Raw genomic sequence first — 21,731 nt, 5'->3', positions numbered from 1 at the left:
TGTTGGGTGCATTTACTGAATCCCCAGGGCTATGCAGTTCAGACGACAAGCATGTACCTCTCTTATAGGTCTGAGGCAACACAAAATGAATATGTAACAGTATAGAACATTTCTAAAATAATAAACATAGCTAAAAATAATTCCATGTAAATGAGAGCAAATATTTTTTCTACTAAGCACAATTTTTCTTTAGCTTTACTCATCGGCATCATTTTAATATTGTTGTAGTCAGATTTTCAAGAAAAATTTTACTGTCAGAAATAATTTTGTAGCATTCCAGCTTTTAATTTTTTACTTCTATCACTTTGTTGTTGCATTTATTTGCATTTAAGCAACTGAATGTTTCTGCAGGAAATATAGATCGGCAGGCAATCATTATTGGGACATACGTTAGATATTTACAGCTTTTCTATTTGTCATAGGTGGATATTTTTTATCATGTTTGTGCTGTGAAGTGCTGTACATTTTGAGCTCTGGCTTAGTTAGTTTTTTGATTCACGTTTGTATACATTAGATTAAGCTATACGTTTAAAAATTAGATGCTTGATTTCTGAATGTTGGTGGGTTTTTTTTCTCAAGAATCACCTTAGATTTTGGTCCCATTCAACATTTCTTTTACGTGTTTTCAGTTCTCTCTGTATAGTTTAGTAATTTTATTGTTTACTTTGTGTTTTCTTATGTGTGAGCCTAAAAATTTGTAGGATGTTGTTGCTACAATTAATAGAAAACTCCTCAGTGATGACTTAATCCTGGCGTTTTCTGAGTATGCTTAACTGCCCTGGGATTCCTCAACTTGTATGAAAATAAAGCAGCTCATCCTTGTGTAGGAAAGACATCTGCAAACGCCTCATTTCTCTGCATGCAAATATTCTGTGGAATCAGCTGGAGGTTTTGCATATGGAAAACTACATGATGTTGGGAGCAGAGGGCACAGAGTAATTAAAAGTGCCTTGAGAGAGGACTGTTACAACACAGTCATTTGGTTCAGTAGTTAATAGTTAATCATTATATTCCTAACAAGTAAAAGAAAACAAATTACAGGCATTTGGAGCCCCCCTCTGTAGATAATGTTGCTGTTTGCTGTGTAGCATGCAGTTACTCATGGTGACTATAGGGGAGAGAAACATTTTCAGAGACCTTGATTACATGCAATAGTAACTAATTAGACAATAATGCAGAAAACTATTCATGTGCCTTCCTACAAGAACGAAGAATGCATTATGAAACTAATCTTAAAATTAATTGCATCGTGGTCTTAATTTAAAACTGAGATATTTTTTGGTTTGGGTGGTTTTTGGGTGTTTTTTTCCCTTCTTTCCTGTTTCTTTTTATGCCAAGTTGGTGCAGGAAAATTGCTATTAATGAAATCCGCTCTCTGAGACTTCAATAGGCTTGTTATTCATTAAAGCCTTGCTATTTCTCTTAAAATGTATTGAACAGTGTTCAGGCCGGATACTTAACACAAAATACACTTTGTAATTTCATCATTTTTGTTATTGTGCTTTTCTAAGATGCAGAGGTCTATGGACTTTGTAGAAAAAACAAATAAAACCCCTAAGCTTACAGTTATGTGGTATTAAAAGAAGGGTAAAGGAAGCATTGAGTGTCTTTAGGATGATGAGACATTCATTAAGATTTTTCCGCCTTCCTTTTCCTATTTTAAATCCATCTGAAGTACCATTAAAGCTTTTCAGGCAGCTTCCTGTGAGAAACCCTTTTCTGTGCTGTTTTTCTTCCTTGAAAAAAGGTGGCTGCTCTTCAGTCAGATTGTATGGATTTGGCCTGGGATTTGTATAATATCTGTGTAGAATGCATCGGTTGTTTAGGAACCTAATTCCCAATATGGCTCCCTTTTGATTAAGAACAAAGCCAGCATTTCACAGCATTATAGGAACACAGAAAAACAAGTTAATGATCTAAACCTTTTAATTCATGGTTGCTTGTCTATATAAAGTACTTTTGATTCTGTTATAAACAGACTGGCCCCTTTTTTTGTTTAACTTCTTTCTTTGGTTTCTTCACATTTCTTTCTTTACTGTCCATGAAATTTGTAGCTAGTTTCCTTTTCTAACTGAAGAATGAAAGGTTGTGACTACAGAATGATACAGAAAGTAAGAAAGCGTATCTAAACTGGGCGTATGTCCAGCACAGACCTCTTTGAAACAAGCTAAATTTAGGGTTATTGCGATTTTCTTGTTACATTTTCCCCTTCCCCTTGTAAGTACCTATGTTTTGGGGTTTTCTTCTTCTTTTTTGAAGGAATATGAAGTTTGTTGCTTTTTTAATACTTGCTTGATTTTTACATGTAGTTTGGCATGGCTTTATTTTATGTAGTTACTTGTTATTTTCCTCCAGTCTTAGTTCAGCAGATTACTGTTATGTGTGCCTTTATCCATAGAGACAACAAAAGCGACCTTTTCAGGACTTTCAATTACCAACACTGTATGTGGTACTTTAGGAAAGTAATTCCCTTCCAGATTTTTTTTTTCCTGAAAGAGAATTGTAATTCAGAGTTTGTTCTTCAAATTGAACTTGAAAACTTTTTGGTGAACAAAACCGTCAGGCAAGCAGCAGCAGCATGAATAGTTTCCCTTCCTTGGAAGGGGACCTTATCTCCATATATAAAAATAAATATTTGCTGCTTCCATTGTAATTTTTTTTTTCTCTGAAAGGAATATTACTTTTTTAGATACATTTTTCCTTACAATAGGGGCTTGTTATTTCTTTTTTCCTCTCCTTTTTTTCTGGCCATGGCTTTTTTCAGGCAGCTGTAGAAATGATAAATGAAGAAAAAAAATCCAATAATTTGTTTTATTACATCTCTATCTCATCAAGGTAAATTGAACAGCCAAGACACTTACAATAACTTCACAAACAATAATCCTGGAAACCCTCGACTCCTGCCTCTTCCAAGTTTGACTGTGGTGTTGCCTCTTGCTCAAATCAAACAGCCAATGACATTAGGGACCATCACCAAACGCACAGGGTAAGTGTATGTGCGCAAACCTTTCTTAACATTGTTATTTATTATTAATATGGAAATAATTTGTTATTAGTGATACTTAGTTTTATACCTTATTTTAATTTCTATGTATGTAATTTAATCACAACATAAGGGGAGTAGGCAGAAACGGAGAGAAGAAAAGAAAACCAGTGTTGGCTAAGTAAACATAACCTGAAAACAAATGTCCACAAATTCAGCAGTATTTGGGTGGGTCATTTTCTTGCAGTCTGCCATGTGGGAAATCGTGTATGCTGAAACCGGGAGAAGTTTCACACCAGGAATTGGTATGAAACATAAGCAGAGCTGTATTCAGTCAGAATAAGTTATGGGTTTACTTTTTGTTTTTACGTTTGTTTATTTTGATTTCCAAACTTCTCAAGCAGAAATGATTTTTGACTATCAGAAGTGGAAAGACAGTAAGCCAGGTTGAGCATAAAGACACAAGTTAATCCTGCTGTTTTCTTGACCTTATTTTTCCTCTGAAGTGACTGTTCTGTACTATGAAATTCACGTGTGGACTGCCATTCTGGAGCCAGCTGCACTTTGGTACTTCTCACTGTGCCATGAGAAAGCAGTTGAAAATATTTGTTGTGAAGTGGTCTACTAAATATAGATGTATGTTATAATAACTAAGAAGATTTTGTGAGCTTCATAATAACAATTTTAAGTTGAGCTCAACAATTGATACTTTTCTCTTGCTAAATTTCAGAGCTTTGGTTTTTGCAATTAATACATAAAGCTAGTGAGTGGGTGATTATTATATTTTTTTCCCCTCTCACTTCTTGGTTGTTCAAATCCCTGAATTTTTTCTAGTTTAAAAAGTCTGACCGATCCATTAATTTACAGATGGCTTTTAAATTTTTAAGAAAAATAGACCGAGTATGGCAGGTAGTTGGACAAAACAATTGAGAATCCTACAGGGTTTGTAACATGTTTCTGTGTTTTGGCAAATGGGTGCAGGCACTGTCTTGCTTGCTTCAGTGGTTTCTTGCTCAAACCCCGATAGTGAGGTGAATTTTACCTTGTGTTTTGTGAACTGGGAATTACTTTTCAGGGGAGAACTTGTGGATATTCTCTCTCTCCCTGAGTAATTCCCATATTCTATGCTTGAGTGTTCAGGACGTCTGTAAAATCTGTTACTGTCTTGTTTAGCGCTCTAGTATGCATGGTGATGTTCTGAAGCTTGCATATGTATGCACATACATACATGTGTATCTATATGTGTCTATCTAAAATCCAGTCTTGCTCTTGCTGCTGTAAACAGGAATTTCATTAAGCTTGTTGAGCCAAATTGTGAACTACGAACACGCAGTTGCCCTAAGCACAGAGGCTGGCTGCAGATAAGTTCCTGAACTTCATAGATAATAGTAAATGGAACTTATGAAACAGTAAAGAAACCATGTGAGGGTAATTTTGTGGTTTAACTTCCATGCATACATTTCGGTTGCTTATTTTTTCCCTTCCCCCCGCCCCCCCTCCCCTACAGTTTAAACACAGGCGAGGGGAAAGTGGTAGTAATCAGGTGAATTTTGAAAGTATAGAAAGGTGTTCTCTTGTATGAGGATGGGAAGGGAGGTAGGATCAGAGAGAGGTTGGTGTGCATGGAGAGAGGCAGGAAGTTACAGTTCCTCAACAAGGGAAAACATCAAAAAGGTGACTTGAAGAGTACAGTCAGAGAAGGGCAGAAATATAATTCTGGGCTCTGTTGGTAGGCTCCTAGAAATGGAATCGACACTTAGAATAAGGTAGGACAAGACACAGAAAGAAAATAAAAATCCATTTGAGGGTCTGCCGGGGAGAAAGTAGGGTGATAGGAGTACTGGTGAGGATGATGATTTGAGAGGAAGCACTTGGTTTACAATATTAAGTCCTGCAGTGGCCTTTACAAACACAGCTTTTTTAATGCTGTGGTGATAGCGACAAACTTTTCTACATATTGCAAATGTGAAGTCTGCATTATTTTATTTAATGTTTTATTTTTAAATATCTTAAATGTATTCAGAGAGTTCTAAAGTAAATTTCTAAAGTAAATTTTACTAGTCACAAACTGTCCCTGTCCTATTATTTTGTGTTCTTCTTAAAGCTAATTAAATTTAAAATATTCAGTGAGGCTTTTATGTAAGGGGAGAAAACAACAGTCATGGGAAATACCCTGCTGTGTAAATAGAGTTTTCATGAATGAGGATCATAATTTTCAGCAAAGCCTGTGTAGATGTGTAATGCTAAGCTGAGAGCTTCCTTCATTTGTTCTGCATCCAAAATATTTGATGAAAGTACACAAAATTAACATGAAAAACTGTATTTATAAAGCAGGGATTTAAGAGGAATGCCTAGGATCCGAGAAGCCTGGCATGCCTAAAATGACCAAATTGAGACAGCAGCCTTAACTTAAACCTCCAGGGGGCAAAGCGTGTGTTTAACATATTTAACATCTGCCCTCATATTTCTAGAAACACATAGCAATGTAAGTCTGTACAGTGTAATATTTAGACAGGACAGGGACCATCTGCCTCACTCTGAGAAGTGTAGGAGGCATGTATTACTGCAAATGGCAAAAGACAGATGTATTTACACCTACATGGTCAGCACCTTTAAGCACTGCTCCGAGGAAACAAGGCTCTTCCTTGGGAGCAGCTGCTTAACCTTGTGATTGTGCAGTGATCAGAAAAGGAGATGAACTCGCTATTGGTTGGATTTTGCAGTCACTGTTTAGTGGCCCTCAAAGCAGATTCCTTTTCTGTTCTTGCTACTTGTAAAAGAATTAAAAATTTAATCTGTTGCAATACATTTCTAAAAGCAAGACTAAAAGAATACCATATAATTAGTAATTAGCAGTTCTGGATTTGTCCATTTTATTTGCTTTTAACATACAAAAAGCTTCTTTAATACTACACATCTTAATGAAGTTTGCAGGTTTTATTAACCAAGAAGTCAAGTTGGGTTTTGTTCTGCTAGTATCCAAGACAGAAAAGTATTTTTTCAGGTACTGAAAGAACTGATCAGTGCTTGCAATATCATCTGTCTCAAGCAGAACTGCAAAGCATGTCATCTTAGTTGACAGGTGGAATGGCAGTAAATTTTTTAGAAGTGTTTGCTGTAGCCCTATGGGAATGAAAGACCAGAATCTGGAGTTGTGTTGTTGCTGCGCTGTTCATCACAGATGTTTTGGTGGCTCTTTTTTTTTTCTTTCTTTTTTTTTTTTTTTTTTACTTGTAAATTTTGGAACACTTTCTGATCAGTCATTAAACGCTCTTATTCTGAATACAATATACATTCTCAGCACTAAGCATCCCAGACCATTCCCTCCCTTCTTGCCATCGTTATCACATTTCCTTGTTCCCTGCCCTCGGTTTCTTCCCTTGCTTTTTCAGGTCTCTCATTATAATTTCCACACCTTCATGAAGCACTTGATTTTTGTCCTTATATTTTGTCATCCCGTAGACTCACTTTCCTGTAGTTTGTACTGTCAGCACATTCTGAGGAGCAGATAGGCTTTCCCAAAGGGGCTCTAATGCTAATGAGTAAGGAAGTATCATATGTTTTAAAGATTAGGGGGATATAAGGCAGTAAAAGTTATATTTAATAAGTCCTTATATGTCTATGCCTCGGTTTCCCTCAAAATTTTAATAGTAATGCTGAATTCCTTCTCAAGTCTGGTGAATGGGTTAATTCATTGCTCATTTACAAAGAGCTTACAGATTTGAAAGGGGAAGAACTGTATGATCCATCTCATACTTGTCTATAAAAGGCAGTGAATCAGAATATGCCAGAAGACAGCTTTGTGCTCTGCAATAGCTTTATAAGCGATCCTTGTGTTTGCAGAATGAGTTGTAGTTAGTTTCCAGTTTTTAAGAATGTGGGGACACAGATGAGCTGTAATGGCAAGGAGGGAAATAAAAGAGACAATAATTGCCCCAAAAGAAAAACTATTATAAAAGTTGGCTTCTCTTGACAGCAGCATTTGTTTTAACTTTCTCAAGGGGTATGGTCATTATACTTGTATCATACTTCATTACCAAATTCATTATAGCTTTAGTGAAACACCAGGATGTAACCTGCATTAGTTGGGGCTTGTCAAAACAGAGACATCCAATGTATCTTACAATAAAAGGTATAAACCTTACTTTTTTTTCCATCCAAAAGATCTAGATAGTGTGTTTTTAAAGATGAAACTTCATCAGTTCTTCAACCCATCCCTCACTGCACCCCCAGTAAGGACGGGGAAAAGTAGGTAAAGTGTCTGATGCAGTTTTATCATTTTAGTGTTTCTCATTGCTTGTGCTATATGAAAATATATGTATTTTCATATAAATATAAAATATATGAAAATAACCCATTAAAATATATGAAAATCACTGATACCTGTTTGTTTTATTTTGACTTAGCTTAATTTATCCCAGGTTCTACTACTGAAGCAAACAAAAATAAGGAGTGCAAAGTCATGATGCATTTGAGTAGGGAAAAAGTAACTAAAATTGTTAAGGAAAAAACTGAAAAATAAAGCTAAAGAATTCAGTAAAATAGCTCAACTTTTCTGCGTGCTGAACTCAGACATTCTATTTCTGGCACGTTTCTCAGACATGTTTATGTCACCTTTAGCATTTATAATACATTTTGGTAATAAAGCGACTACTGTAGTGATTTGTAATTGATATGAAATACAGTTATTTGCACTGAATTCTGTTTAGATGGCACTATTTATGAAAGAATTCTCGCTATGGCAACATAGAGCAATGAGGGTTAGAATAAGTGGGTATTGCACAGCTTATTAAAAGCTTAAGTAGTTTTTATTAAACATAAAAAATCAAAGAATATTTGCGTTTTCAAGAAAGTAAGAAAATTTGTTGGAATTTTCAATCATAAATCATCTTCATTCCGTAATTTTCCTTTGAAATTTCTCACTGGCTATGAGAGCGGGGAGCCTCAGTGAGTTTTTTGCCTTGGCATTCCTCTGTTACTGTCACCGAGCATAGCCATCTGGTGCTGTCTTTTCAAGGTTGGGTTATCCTGTAATTTGCGACTTCTCTCTCACTCTCTCTCTCTCTCCATTAACATACCATCCATATTATGTGAAAGAAATAGTGAAAAATAATTGTTTATATAAATATCATAGAAAAAAAAAGGTCAACTTAAAAGAAATCAGGTCTCATGAACAGAAAGGAAATGCTAAGCTGTCTCTCTCACACAAGGCTTTTTATTAAGGCTCTGCTGTAGTCTTTGGAACTGTAATTAAATTTTCTTCATGGTACAAGATTTTGTATCCATGTTAAAAACAAAACCTTCCATTGAAGCATATATCCACCTGGGTCAATTTGTAATTAAAATAGAGATAATTTATTAATTTGCAAATATAATCAGGTCGACACAGTATGTTGTGCAAAAAAAAAAGCAACCTATGTTACCTTTTAAAATGTTCTAATGAGCTCAGCTGAATGTTATTTGCCCACTTTTTGCAGACAGAGAAACTGGGGCCGACAGAGGGAAGGGGAAGGTGTAACCTTGCCCCCTTGAAACATTCAGGACCATAATTTAGAAATTCTAAGCTCTCAGTCAGATTGGACCACTCTCCAATGACTCTTCAAATTTACACTAGATACATTCTAGATTTTAAATTATATTGGACATGGGTTATGCAGAAGAAAAATTTTCCATTAGATGAACGGTGCAATAGTGCTGAGTTAATCTTCTGTTGAGCTATTAGAATGGTCTCTGACTCAGGGACTGAATGTGTTCAATGTATAGGAGATCATACAAATTCATACAATTACACTGGGTTTTACCACTGTTCAGAGATGATATATTATAGCTAGAAAGGCAACTGGTTCTACCAAATGAGCTCTGTCCCCCAAAGCATTAAAACAAAACATTTTTTTTTTAAATCCAAACAGTTAAAGGCTAGCCTGCTACACAGTCTAAAAGATCTTCAGCATGTTTTTTGGCCTGTATTACTAATAAAAAATGGGGTGGTGGTGTCTGCAAAGTTATATTTTTATTGGTTTTTTACATTTTTGCATGTCAAAGGATATATGTCTTAGGTTTGTACCTTCACCTAAAAGGTTTTTTGAAGAGGATGTCTTCATTGATGTTGTGCTCCTGTCAAATTTAGTTCATAGAATTCTTTTTTGTCAGGCTGGTATCCTTTTAGTCGTGTAGGCATATGGTCGAGTGCTTTATGTCTTTCTGTGTTAGACCTTTTCTGTTCATTCCTTGCCAGAAAATATTTCACTTGTTTCAGCTAGCCAGAATTTATCTCTGAGTCAGAATATAAAAAGAAAAATGACACATTGGCATTTACAAAATCAATTATTCAGCAATTTTGTGGATGATGTTACATCCCAAATGAGAATCCAAGAAGCCTTGAGCATGTAAGTAGCTCTAAATTTACCTCCCATTCTTCCTTTTCAGATTTCATGCAAATGTCAGTATGGTGATGGCTTTTTTGAGGGTAATGCAAAGAACAAGGGAGATATCCATTAAAAATGTGCTAAAATTAGTGGGGTATGATACCGCTTTAAAAACAATACACTGTGCAAAATACTTGAACAAAAACTAAAATAAAATCATGGTGTAGATAAATTGTTGAGTAGCCAAAAACATTAAGCTCTCAATCAGGTGATTTTTAACATCAAATATATTTGAAGTAAGTTAGGGTTTTCTGCATTCCATGCAAGCTTTTAAGTGGAGGAATAAGATTGCTGTGTCATACAGTTGCTAAAGATTTTGAATGTAATGGTTTGCTTCTATCCAGAAAAGGGCCGAGTAATTTTCTCTAAAAGGTTGTGCTTGTACCTGTCGCTGTTTTTCCTTAGAACTTCGTCTCTTTCCAGTAAATTTGTAAAATGTAAGGTCCCGCTCAGACCTTCAGTGTTTCATGGAAAACACTTGCATATTTGTTACTTTTGATGCTAATTTACTTTTTCTATGAGTTCTGACTTCAATGTCTGTTTAAGGCTCTTAACTGCTTTTGTCTGAGATTTGTCAGCAGATTTTCAGGAAGGAGACCTAAACTGTGTCTAACTTGAATTATAACATTAAAGCCTGCTTGCAACTGATGCATTCCGTTTGTCACAGCAGTTGTGCATGAAGGGGCTCCCCGTCAGCTCCTGCTTCTGTGGGTGGTTGCGTTGTCAGTGGGACAGTTCACGTGAGCAGTTATGTTTGTGAGTGTCAGCATGCTGGTTATGTTAAGAGGTCTACATCTCTTCCAGGGCATCATGAACAGTTATAAGAAATTATTTTGTTTACCTTCTGCATAAATCTTAATAAGCATGATATACAGTGTACTTGTTGGTAATCAAGTTTTCATCTAATTTCTGTGCATTTTTCCCCTTTACGTGAAGACCTTACCTGTTTGGAGCAGGATGTTTTTCCATAAAAGCTCCATGGTGAGTTCCCAGTTCAAACCCAGCATGCCTATAAGTCATTTGCTGTCCTCACTGAAAATCACTCTGTGCTTAAACTTTTTAATTTTGGATTAATATTTTTTTTTAATTTGTTTACTTGCATGGCTGATCCATAGGTGGAAGCACTGCATAACTTCACTTTTAATGGATGCGTGTTCACCATCAGGCATTGTCAAAGAAATGCATTCACTTTTTTTCTTTTTTACCTTTGAGAGGGCATTTAATTTTTAAGTAGCAGAGAAGTTGGAAAAATAAATCATTTCCCAGTGGGCATAAATAATTGCAATATCTTTCCAAAGCAAGATGCTTTTTTTCTATATAGCTTCCTTTATTATTGTAGCACTAAGTTGCTTACAGACAGAAAACGTCGATGATGACCTCTCGAAAATAAGCCAGATTAGCAGTGAGTAGACAGTAAAGTACTGCAGTAAGAGCGATGAAGCAGCTTATCGCACTTGAGAAAAAAAATAAACTGCAGTTCCATTAAAATCAGGATATTTTAAATAATAAGGGGTTTACATTTTAATATGTAAAATTGCAGCATGTTACAAAAATAAAGACAGAAGAAAAAACAGGTTTTAACAGGTTTTCCAGTGTTGGAGCTTGGTTCAGTACTCACGCTGTGCTACATAACCTGCAGTCACCTTTTCAGAACAAGGTGGGGGTGAGGCGGTTGAAGTTTTAGGCAAAAGTAGTGGAAGAAGTTTGAACGTCTTCCAGCTTTCTTAGAAAACATCAAAACTTTCAGCTAGGAGGGTGAGGGTTTTTTGGAGGGTGGGAGTTGGTTGTTGGTTTTGGTGTTTGTTTTTTTTTAAAGTTAAGCTAAGGATACTTATTAGCTATGTCTGTCAATATCTGTTAGAACATTTGTATGTGGCTCTTGTTTCTACTACTAGAAGTTTGTTCCACATATATCACCCCCTCATGTCTCTGTCAAAATGCTGTCTTCAGCAGAAAGAACTTATTAAGAGCTATGTTAGGATACAGACTTAAGTGAACGGCAGAGGACAGCAGATGAGGGATATGGGAGCTATACCAAAGGCAAGAAAAGCAAAGGTATTAAGAAGTATGACACTAAAGAGAAGAAGGTGACATTGCTTTATTCCTAGAAAATACCCGGTTACTGGAGTAGTCTTCTTAAGAACTATTTCTAAATGTAGTTTATGCTCATCGAAGTGTTTTGCCTGATGGTGATCTAAGAACTGAAAAGGCTCTGGAAGAAGAGTTTTGAAAGTGGATTGTCTTAACAAATGGATGTGCCTGTTGCCCCCTGCATGAAGCAGCAGAGATGCTTGTCAACCAGAAATGATTTTAGATTGAGGCAAGATTAAAAGGCCTAGATTAAAGAGAGGAATATATGAAATAGACTCAAAAATTGTTGCCTGTCTTTCACAAGACTCTTTTGTGGTTTGTTTAATGCCACTGCTAGCTCAAAAATATGATCTTTACTAGCCGACAGAGAAATTAGGATAAAAAACACACTTTGGGTGGGGGAAGAAATCATGTTGTTTCCATTAAGATCTTAATGAGACCTAAATTATGTAAACAAAATGAATGGAAATTTGACAGCTTACTGCCTGGCAAATAAAGGAGCCTACCATTCTTTCCTTGCTTTTTGTTGCTTTATTCATGATTTGACAACTGGAAACATGTCTTTGTTTTCTTGGTTTAGGCACAATGGTAAATGAATTACAATGTATGTGTTTTGAGGCAGATATGCTTTTTCAGTAATTTTATGTGTAATTGCAAATTTTGTGCAGTATTTTTCTCCTGATACTTTCATTGCTGCTTACGTAGTCTAGATAAAACTTTTACCTTCAGAAATAATGCATTTCCATTTCAGTAGGTTTAGCTGTGGAGTTGTGGATAAGTACTTTTATTTTTATGAATCTGGTGTATTTGAAGCCTATTTGTTGGGAATATAAAATCACCGTGATACTCAATCTGCAGATTCTGGCTATTTGATTAATTATTTGAATTTGTAAAGCAGTTCTTTCGTATCATATATATGCAATTTATTTTTTTCAAGTCATGTCACTTTTTTGACTATGACCTTTGAGACAAATTTGAGAGTCAGCAAGCATTTTATGAGACATAAAGCTCTTTGAGGAACACTCTTTCACTGTACTGCGTAGCCTCTGGTTTTCATAGTTGACTATGGTTTTCCAAATATTTTAATAGTATTAATTCATATTAATTCTTTCCTATGTAAAGTAGAAAAATAAATAATAATAAAAAGTAAAGTAGTTGAAATATTGTTGTTAGTTTATGATTTTTATAACAAGCTAACGCATTACATTTCCAGAGATTATGGCAGAGTTTGTTTCATTACAGAAGTCAGCAAGTGGTAGCTCTTAATCTTTACTTAGTGTGTTCTCAACATGAAAGAACTCACATGCTATTGCTGAGTATCTTAATTTCTTTTTAAGATCTGACTAAGTGATGTCTTAATTTTCTTCTTTAGTTTGCTCCCATCACTTTTTGTGCCATTTCAGTAGAAAATGCTCAGATGTGGTTTTCATTGGCTGTATATGCATCTACACCTCAGTGCTTTTGCATTTAAAGTGGAAATGATCCCCCAAAATTATGTTAGAAAATTTAATTAATATCAACAACACCAATTTCCCCAAATATTGTGGCATTTAGCTGAAGTTTGGGGTTAACTTGACTTTGAGTAGGTTTGTCATTGGCTTCAGCTGGCATTAGGTGAATGTCACTGTTGGTAACTGAAATGACATGAACGTGGTCTTCAGTTGAGGCGCAGCTCTTACTAGATTTGTAGCCGAACAAGAATTATGGAATTGAAAGGGGATTTTATTACTATTATACTCCTGCTGTAGATTTCTGCACAGATGCAACTGGGATAAAAATGCTGCTGTGTTCTCATTGAATCCTTGGTGTAGTTACACTGTTGGGTAGACCCAGACAGGAAAAAGTACACAACCCTTTTATCCCCCTTACATCTTTAATATAGTGATGTTGTTTTTAGTGTGGAAGGCTGAAATTATAATGGTGAACGGTTTTGGTCCCATAAGCTTAATTTTCTTGGGTTTAGTGTTGATTCCCAACAACCTGCACTTCTTCCTGCATTGCAATCCCTTTCATTAAAAATAAGCCAAAATCTTTTGCAAGTTTCTATATTGTGAAGATTCTTTTAAAGTAACATTTTTTAAAAGTGAGGCCAAATGTGCCTTAATTTCAGTTCTTGGAATAATTTATGAAGTGCTGACAGGCTAAGAGCAAGTACAGAGCAGGAGTTCATAGCACAAACAACTCATTCACCACCTACCTTCAACATTATTGTTTTGTTATCATTTATAAAGCTGAGAGGGTGTTTGCATCTACATAATAATGAGGATTTATAGTTTCCAAGTTGTTAAAATATCACAATGACATGAAAATACATTTTTCTAATGGCATTACTGTTACTGAAAATAACTGGGCTTTTGAGGTTTACTGAAGGAAAGAAATTTGAGTTGGAATGTATTGATGAAAACTCAGGGATAAAGTAAAATGGTGGTAAAATGAAAGATTCCTTAGTTACAATAGTTTTCAGAATTGACTTTTCAGAAATATGTCTAAACCAATACAATGCACTAGTCTTCTCTTTTTGTGTGTGTGTTTGTCTTTATTTTTTAGCAGGACTAAGTTTAACCACATGAGTAATCGTGTTTTACAAGGTCTGCTCTTTCTGTCTACAAAACATCATTCTTGAAGGGAAAATGTTTTGGCACTGAAACCAACACTTAAATGCGTGCCTTGAAAGATGTACATCTTAAAGACATAATGTAAATAGAACGTAGCTTAGATTATTTCCTCTACGGTTGTTTATAACTGTATTTGGTTGAGCGTAGGTCTTGGGGCTAAGTGTGGAGAACTCTGCAAAGATGTATTGTCAGAGTACCAGATTCACTTCTGCTTAAAGGCTTGAAGAAATTTAAGTCAATTATGTCTCTAGAAATTTACTCCAATTTGTAGTTGAGAACAGCATTTGCTCCCAATTTTTTCCATTTAAAATTATTTTCATAACCTCAGATTATGCTGAGTAAAAATTCAGAATATTAAAAATGTTAGGATAGTGTAGAAATACTCTCTTTTCAGGTGTTTGTAAGAGGAAGTGGATACAAGTGAATCGTACCTATACTCATGGTTTGCTTTGTATTGATTGATGGGTAACACTGTCCTTCTGAAGAATCTTGTTCTATATTAAAACCAATAATTTATTGACTACAGTATAGATCGGTAAGTAGCAAGATTCTAATTAGTGGATACATTTATATTTTCATTCCTGAAAGAACATTAATGTACGAATGTTTGGTATGCGAGAAGTAAAAATAGTTATCGATACACAGTCTGTTACAGAATTGGTTAAAAATACTGTTTCTGTGACAGACAACTATTTCAAAGTGAAAGAAATCTATTCTGAATTTTTCTGAGCAGCTGATACATACTTAATATGTTAATAGCTGTTTAAATAATTTAATATAGACCATGAAGCGCCACTGCAAGCAAGGTAGTATAGTCAGTAACTTTCTGGAACTCAGATTTCTGACCCAGGAATCTGTAGCTGTAGTTTTAACAGTTGGATGTTAAGTGCTTTGTGGTGGTTCAATATCAGAGTTACTGACTATAAACTGCAATTGCTCTTTTGAGACGTTCTAGCTTCTCCTGCATGTGTGAGGTGTTCAGGGCTGGTCTCAGTCCATGAAGGTTTGTCTGAACCTTTCCATTGACTCTGGCCAGTGTGATGGAATTCCTTTTGAAAGGTTTGGTTTTGTTTTTGTGTTTTATTCTCTCAATGAAACGTGTGACCCTAGGCTTGCTATGTGTGTGATTTATGGCAAGTAGCTAGCTTAGCCCCTCTGTGGTTCAGTGAGTCCGCCAGTAAAGCTGGCAGAGTAACACTGTGCAAGATGTTGGGAAGCTCAGTTGTACTTTCTGTAAATCCCTTTTTAGGGGATTCACTGTCTGAAAATACAACGTGAGCGCAAGCAATTAGTTATTTCTCCTATTTTCATAATTTCATAATATGAAAATCTCATATTTTCATAAATTACCTCATTTCCGGTGTGCTACACAAGAAGTATTGCTGCTTTAGGTGAATTCAAGTTGAAGGCAGTATTAAATGATTGAAGTTGCATGACAGTAATGATGGAGGCTGTGTGTTTTTAACCATATGCCATATTTTCCACATGTCACTTACTGCAGCTAGTTGTTGGAAGGAAATTAAGTGTTTGAAATCAGCTCGAGTTTTGCCATTTATTTCATTGAGCTCAGGACTGAGCTGTAAGGGACCAAGACATAGGTCTGTGGGCAGGTGCAGTCTCTGCAGCCAGGTGCAGGAGTGTTAAAAAAGCCCAGCTTGAATAATAGTTGTAGTTTAACTTTATTTTCTTATGTTATTTTTACATTATGTTGATCCATAATCTGTTTTTGCTTTAATATCCCTATTGCTTCAGTCTGTTGAACCACTTCACCTGTATACAAGTAATTTGTCATTAGCAAAAGAAAAAAAAGTAGTATGAATTAAGTGCCATTATAATTATGTATAGTGTTTGAAATGCTTTCTGCTGTTTTAAAATATTTTTCCACTGCTTTGTTTGCACATACATATATGCGCACACACATTTCTCACAATGGAAGATCATTACTTAAAAATGGCTGGGTTTATGTGATGGTGTAGTCACAGGCTGATATATTGTGGAACAAGAAATTAATAGAAGAAAAAAGGAAAGAAGAGAAAGGTAGTCAGAGAAGGAAGCAGTGAAACAGAGTACAGAGAAATACAAAATAATCCAATTTAAAAAACTGGGAAAAGGGGAACATGGAAAAGGAGGAATCCTTTGTGAACTTCTCAAACAGCTTTTCCTTTAAGGAAAGGGTGAGATCTTAGTTTAATAAATTGAGGAAATGGGCAATGCTCTGAACATAGTTTTGAGTTTATACAAAGCCGAATGTTACATATCTTCAGATTCCTGTAAGGTGGAATGCTACATGCTGTTTCAATAAAACATAACGATAAACCTATCTGCTACCTGCACATTGTGGAGTTTCAGAGAAGAATGTATCTGAATCTCTTTTTACATAATATAATCCCTGATTTGTTTTTAACACGTAGCTCATGAGTGTATGCGTTGTTTCCCTTTCCTTGTATCCTCCGCATGTTTTTCCCTCTTGCCCTTTTGCCCATGTCATGTATATCCTAGTGGTCTCAATGGCATCAGTAATGTGCTGAGTTACACCCTATCAGTAGTCACCGTTAGCTAATTTCTAAGTTTCTTTTGAAAACACAAGAAAATATCAGCCACCTGGAATGACTGACCCAGAATCTGTATTTTCATTCCCAAAGGACTTACAATTATAAATGTTTTCACTTTGGAAGTTGTTTTTATTGAATGCAAATATTCAATATTGGGTCTTTTAAACAGTCCAGCTAATTCTCCATTATGAGCCAGTGCTGTTCTTCAAGTTAATGAGTTCAGTGATTGAGGGGAATTTGAAACCTATTACTGAGAACTGCTGAGCATCTGTAAATCCTGCTAAATCTTATGGGAACTGCAGATAGTCACCATTTCTGAATTAATATCTTAGAATGACCGTTAAGCGCAGGGCATCTTAATTTTTGAGAATTAACTTCCATAAATTTATTTTGTTCTTTAAGCAAATCCAAACCAGCTCCACAGATTTCACCCAGTAAGTCTGTGGGAGGAGAGTTTTGTGTTGCTGCAGTCTTCGGATCATCAAGGTCATGGTTTGCAAACAATCCTGGTCTGAAAAGGGAAAAAGGTTGGTATATTACAAAAGTGTGTCTTGCATTTAAATTTAAATTCTCTATTTTTCTGATAACCTCTGAGTAGTAGGTGCTTATCTGTAGTTTTACTCCTGTAACTCAGTGACAGTGGAGATTTCTGGGAATGCGGTTGGGTTGCTTTTGGTCAATAGGACAGTTTACAAGAAATTTTAATGAGTGAGATAAATCATTCATCTTTTATTATGATACAGTGACAGAAAACAAACATTGGTAGTTCAGTCCAAAGATACTGTGTGAAGTGTCACTGAAGAAGCTGTGAGGGTAAAGGTGAGACACCTTTGCTAAATAAAATGTGCAGCCACGTGTTTAGTACTGTGTGATTACCTGAACACACCTTGGTGAGAAACTGTTCCACCTTCTCTTATATGCGATACCCCCATGTTTTTTTGAAAAAAAAAAAGAAAAAAGAAAAAAAAAGAAAAAAAAAGAAAAATGGTGTGCTTTGTACAATTTTCTCTTTGTCTCTCCAGGCCTTTCACTTCTTTTAAGTCACCTTTTGCCTGCAAGCATATAAAGGCAAGAGACTTAAAAGAATGAGCCTACTATTTCTGTAAACTTTTTTTTTCTGTTTCTGCTCTGCTACTGAAATAAGATTTTCTTTCTTCCTGCAAACAGATCAATCAAAACAGTTTGTTGTGGAGTCATTGTATATTATCAGTTGTTATGGTAGCCTGGTGGAACACGTATTGGAACCACGGCCGCTCAGCACTGCTCCGAAGATTAGTGATGACACACCTTTGGAAATGATGACGTGCCCAAGAGCCAGCTGGACTTTGGTTAGGTAGCTCATTCCTTTTACTTTCTTCTTCTTTTTGTCCAGAAGATGGTAGTGATCTGTATTTTTTGGAAGGGGTGAATGAACTGCATCATGATTTTTCACCCTATTTTTATCTTAAACTTCATCTTAATGACTCTTTTTCCATTGAAAGAGAGGACTGGTGATAGAAACTTCGGGCTTGACTTTTCATGTGGTGCTGTTAGCGCTTACTTGTCTGAATAGGAGATAACCATTTAAATACCTCTGTGGCCCTGGAGCCTACAATGACCATGTTTACAGATCAATGGAGATCCTTATCAATTGGTGATTTTAAATGATCGGGTTGTAATTTAGCTTTTATGTAAGGACTAGAAACAATTATTTTAATAGTGTTAAAGTACAGAATTCTGCCATGAGACATGAGTGAGGTTTCCACAATGAGGCACTGCAAAGAATTAGGGAAGTTATCCTGTAAGTAGATGAAGGTTGCATTTCTTAAGACAGTTGGAGAAATTATTCCTGACATGTGGAAGAAAGTAAACAAAAATTGATGAGAAAATGTTGTCAGTGCTTTTGACGTTTTAAAATATTTTTCTATCGATTTTTCTTGGCTCCTATATTCCTTAGTGCTGCTTATGGCTGGACTAGATTGATCAATACTTGATTTACCAAGCTATTTAGGAATGGCCCACCCTAATTAAAATTACAACACAGACTTCTAGACCATTATTGTTGAAATGAGTAGGTTGTAATGGAATTGAAAACTCTAATTGGATCAATAGTCCATAACTTTACACAGCTTTATTTTCACAGTTTGTAAATGCTCAGTGACTTTACAGTATCAAAGCAATGCTAGTTAACAGAACAAAAAAGTTCCCCGGTTTCTGTTGTGTGTTTGTATAATGTCAGTGTGACATACAGTGGTCTTAAATGTATTTACCAACTTAATCTAAACCGCCTTCATCATTTTTTTGTGCAATACATGCTGCAGTTGACAAACAAGTATTGTCTTTGCCTCACAATCTGCGCGATTTGGTCCTGCTGCTCAACTGCCTGTGGTGTATTGCAGTGTTTGAACAAGCTAATTTAAATAATTACAAACATTTTGTGAGCTTGTATAGATAATTACATGTGATGACAGAAACACTGATTTACATTCTCTGTATTAGCTTAAATATTAATAGTCTTGTGTTTTACCTCAGAACTCCTCAGTGGAATGAACTCCAACCACCATTTAATGCAAACCATCCACTGCTCCTGGCTGCAGATGCTGTACAGTACTACCAGTATCTTCTGGCTGGCTGTAAGTAGCTGACAACTTTTTGTCTTGTCTCACGAGCATGTTTTAAGCTGAGTGTGACTTTCAGAGTTGGTTTTTCAGCCTGCATTTATTTCAGTATATGTTCAAATGCAGAGTAGGGCTGTGTGTAACTGTATTAGTAATGATAGAGTAGTGAATATAACTTCTTTTTGGTATGAGTCAAAGTTGTGAGGTTGTCACATAGCCAAAGTATGAGTGCTTGGCTGGCCTTGAAAGTGTGACCCACTTGATACCCTGAAGTCTTCACCTCATTTCTTCGCATGCTTTTAGCCATTTCCTCTCGTGAATTCAGTACTCAGTGACAAGCGAGTGCATCTGCATTTTCCCTCTCCCCTGGAACTCCTGATTGCTGGGCTACTTCCAGCCAGAGTCTCAGACAGCTGCTTCCCTTGGGAGCCTTGGCATCGCTTCCAGGGACGGCTGCCCACCTGCCTCGTCCTCTGTCTTACCCAGCCACGTTGTTCACAGGGAACCAATGTGCAGAGCATTGCCTACGCGGAAACATTTATAGACCTATATCTGCAGATATATGGTATAAGTATATTTTATATAATATATATAAAAGTCATGTATTTTATATTGGTTTATAGATAAATGAGTATTCATGTTATTTTTTTATTTTGACAATTCAAAAAAAGAGGACAATATTAACAGTGAGTAGCAAGTCTCTCTTTTTTGCCTAGGGTATAGTCAAGATTAAAGTGAGGCAACAGTCAAAGTTTCGCAAGGGAACAACTCTTGGCAGATGTAGCGGTACTCTTGGGGAAACTAGACCCTCTGCACAGTTGTCAGTGCAGCTAACGCCAGCACTTATGTGACACAGGCATTCTGAAATGCAGAAAGTGGACATCTGGGCCAAAAGGCAGTTTGAATGTGACTGGTAAAAGCAACATCGGTGCCAGATTAGATCTGTTGCTTCTACCTGTCCGTCTGTCGAATGTGCTCTAAGCTCAAAATGTTGTGGAAACCTACAGCGTTAGGGTCTTCCATTTTGCATGCTGCAGAGAAGAGGGAAGAAAACTGAAAAGGTAGAAAAGACTGTGAAAAAGTAATCAAAAGTGCACAACACTGTGTTAAATGTGCCTTTTGGCTATAAGTTTTTTGCTGGATTCTGGTGGTTTTTTACTTACAGGTATGAGAATTCTGCTTTGAGATAAAAGGGTATTGCAATGATGTATTTTGCTTATATAATATTTCACAGTACAAATACAGATCACTATTTTCAAATGAGTATGCCTAAAATTAGGTGTGCGATCCTATACTTAAATTTTCATACAAATATTTTGAAGCATTGTGTACAATCAGGTCAACAAATATATTTGTAATTTATATCAAACCTTTAACAGATGCTATTAACTGTAGAGCGTAGGTCTAATTTCATGTTGTAGTTTAAGGTAACTGCTGCCACATAGTCTGCTTATGCTGCTGATAATTCATTTGATATTTATTTTTTTATCCATTGCTTACACACCTGCTGCTGAGTAGCCCTGAAACAGTCTCTAAAACTGGCTTTATTCCACAAACACTGCCTATGTTTGCGAGTCCTTGCAGCTTGCCTCTTTGGGCCAGATTTCTTCCCCCTCCTTGCCCTCCCCAAATTCTCTGCTCTAGTTTTAGATGTCTTTGTCATCCCTGTTGGTTTCAGCTATTTCCCCTGCATACTATCAAATGTATAAATATTGTAAATACCAATTATTGTATGTAGTATGCAGTTATTGCAGTATGGGTCCAAGAGCACAGGATGCTCTCTGGAGAATTCTGGACATTTTGTAAAAATAGTTTGTCTGCTTTTTAGTTTCTGTTGAAATTAAAAGCAATGTATTGCTAAGATATGGTCTGAACAAAAGCCTTTCTGTGAGTATCAGTGCTTTTATACAGAGGTCACATTTATCCCACATACTGAAATCAGGGATTGATGTGGTTCACTGTGTATTTCATTAACAGCTCAAATACTACACATATCAAATGGGTTTGTACTGAAAAGTTTTTTAAAGGAAGAAGAAGGAGTGGTAACTTAAATTCCCACAAAATAATGAATTTGTATTATTTGAACTACAGTTAAGACTTCTAATTAAAGTTTTATTTCACATAATAGGAATTCTTTAAGATGGCTGTGGAATGTAAGAAAATGAGAATAATAATCACTGAAGACAAAAAAAGTATCTAGAGAACATAGTAAAAATGTCATTAACAGGGAAATTTGTGTATATCTGATCTTCTTTGAAGTTTTATTTGTCTTCTGGATTTATTCTATCTGAAGCTACTCAGTGAAGTTTCTGAAAAAATTGAGTCAAACCAGGATCCACACAAAAGAGTCCCGGGCACCTGTTAGCTTTCCCCCTATTAAATACATGCTAAATCGAAGTTGTCGGGCTCTGCTTACCTGCAGTAATGTAATGGGTTGACATTAGTTGAAGCCTGTGGTTTGATGTGCT

At 35.9% G+C, this 21,731-nt stretch overlaps 1 protein-coding gene across 14 annotated transcripts in view; it reads left to right on the top strand.

Annotated features, from left to right (window-relative positions):
• BCAS3 (BCAS3 microtubule associated cell migration factor) overlaps positions 1–21,731 on the top strand; it is a 370,223-nt gene that overhangs the window by 135,443 nt on the left and 213,049 nt on the right. For 12 of the 14 annotated variants that reach the window (XM_055719601.1, XM_055719623.1, XM_055719580.1 and 9 more), the window contains exons 16-20: positions 2,836–2,986; positions 10,345–10,389; positions 17,069–17,193; positions 17,834–17,999; positions 19,178–19,278. In XM_055719601.1, the coding sequence (XP_055575576.1) occupies positions 2,836–2,986; positions 10,345–10,389; positions 17,069–17,193; positions 17,834–17,999; positions 19,178–19,278 (588 nt within the window). The remainder of the gene's footprint in view (positions 1–2,835; positions 2,987–10,344; positions 10,390–17,068; positions 17,194–17,833; positions 18,000–19,177; positions 19,279–21,731) is intronic. The other 2 variants (XM_055719612.1, XM_055719591.1) reach the window with 1 other exon arrangement.

The sequence above is a fragment of the Falco cherrug genome, chromosome 1 (genome assembly GCF_023634085.1).
Source record: "Falco cherrug isolate bFalChe1 chromosome 1, bFalChe1.pri, whole genome shotgun sequence".
NCBI classification, from domain to species: domain Eukaryota; kingdom Metazoa; phylum Chordata; class Aves; order Falconiformes; family Falconidae; genus Falco; species Falco cherrug.
The sequence above is the reverse complement of the archived record's forward strand: the minus strand, read 5'-3'. Positions and strand labels throughout refer to the sequence as shown.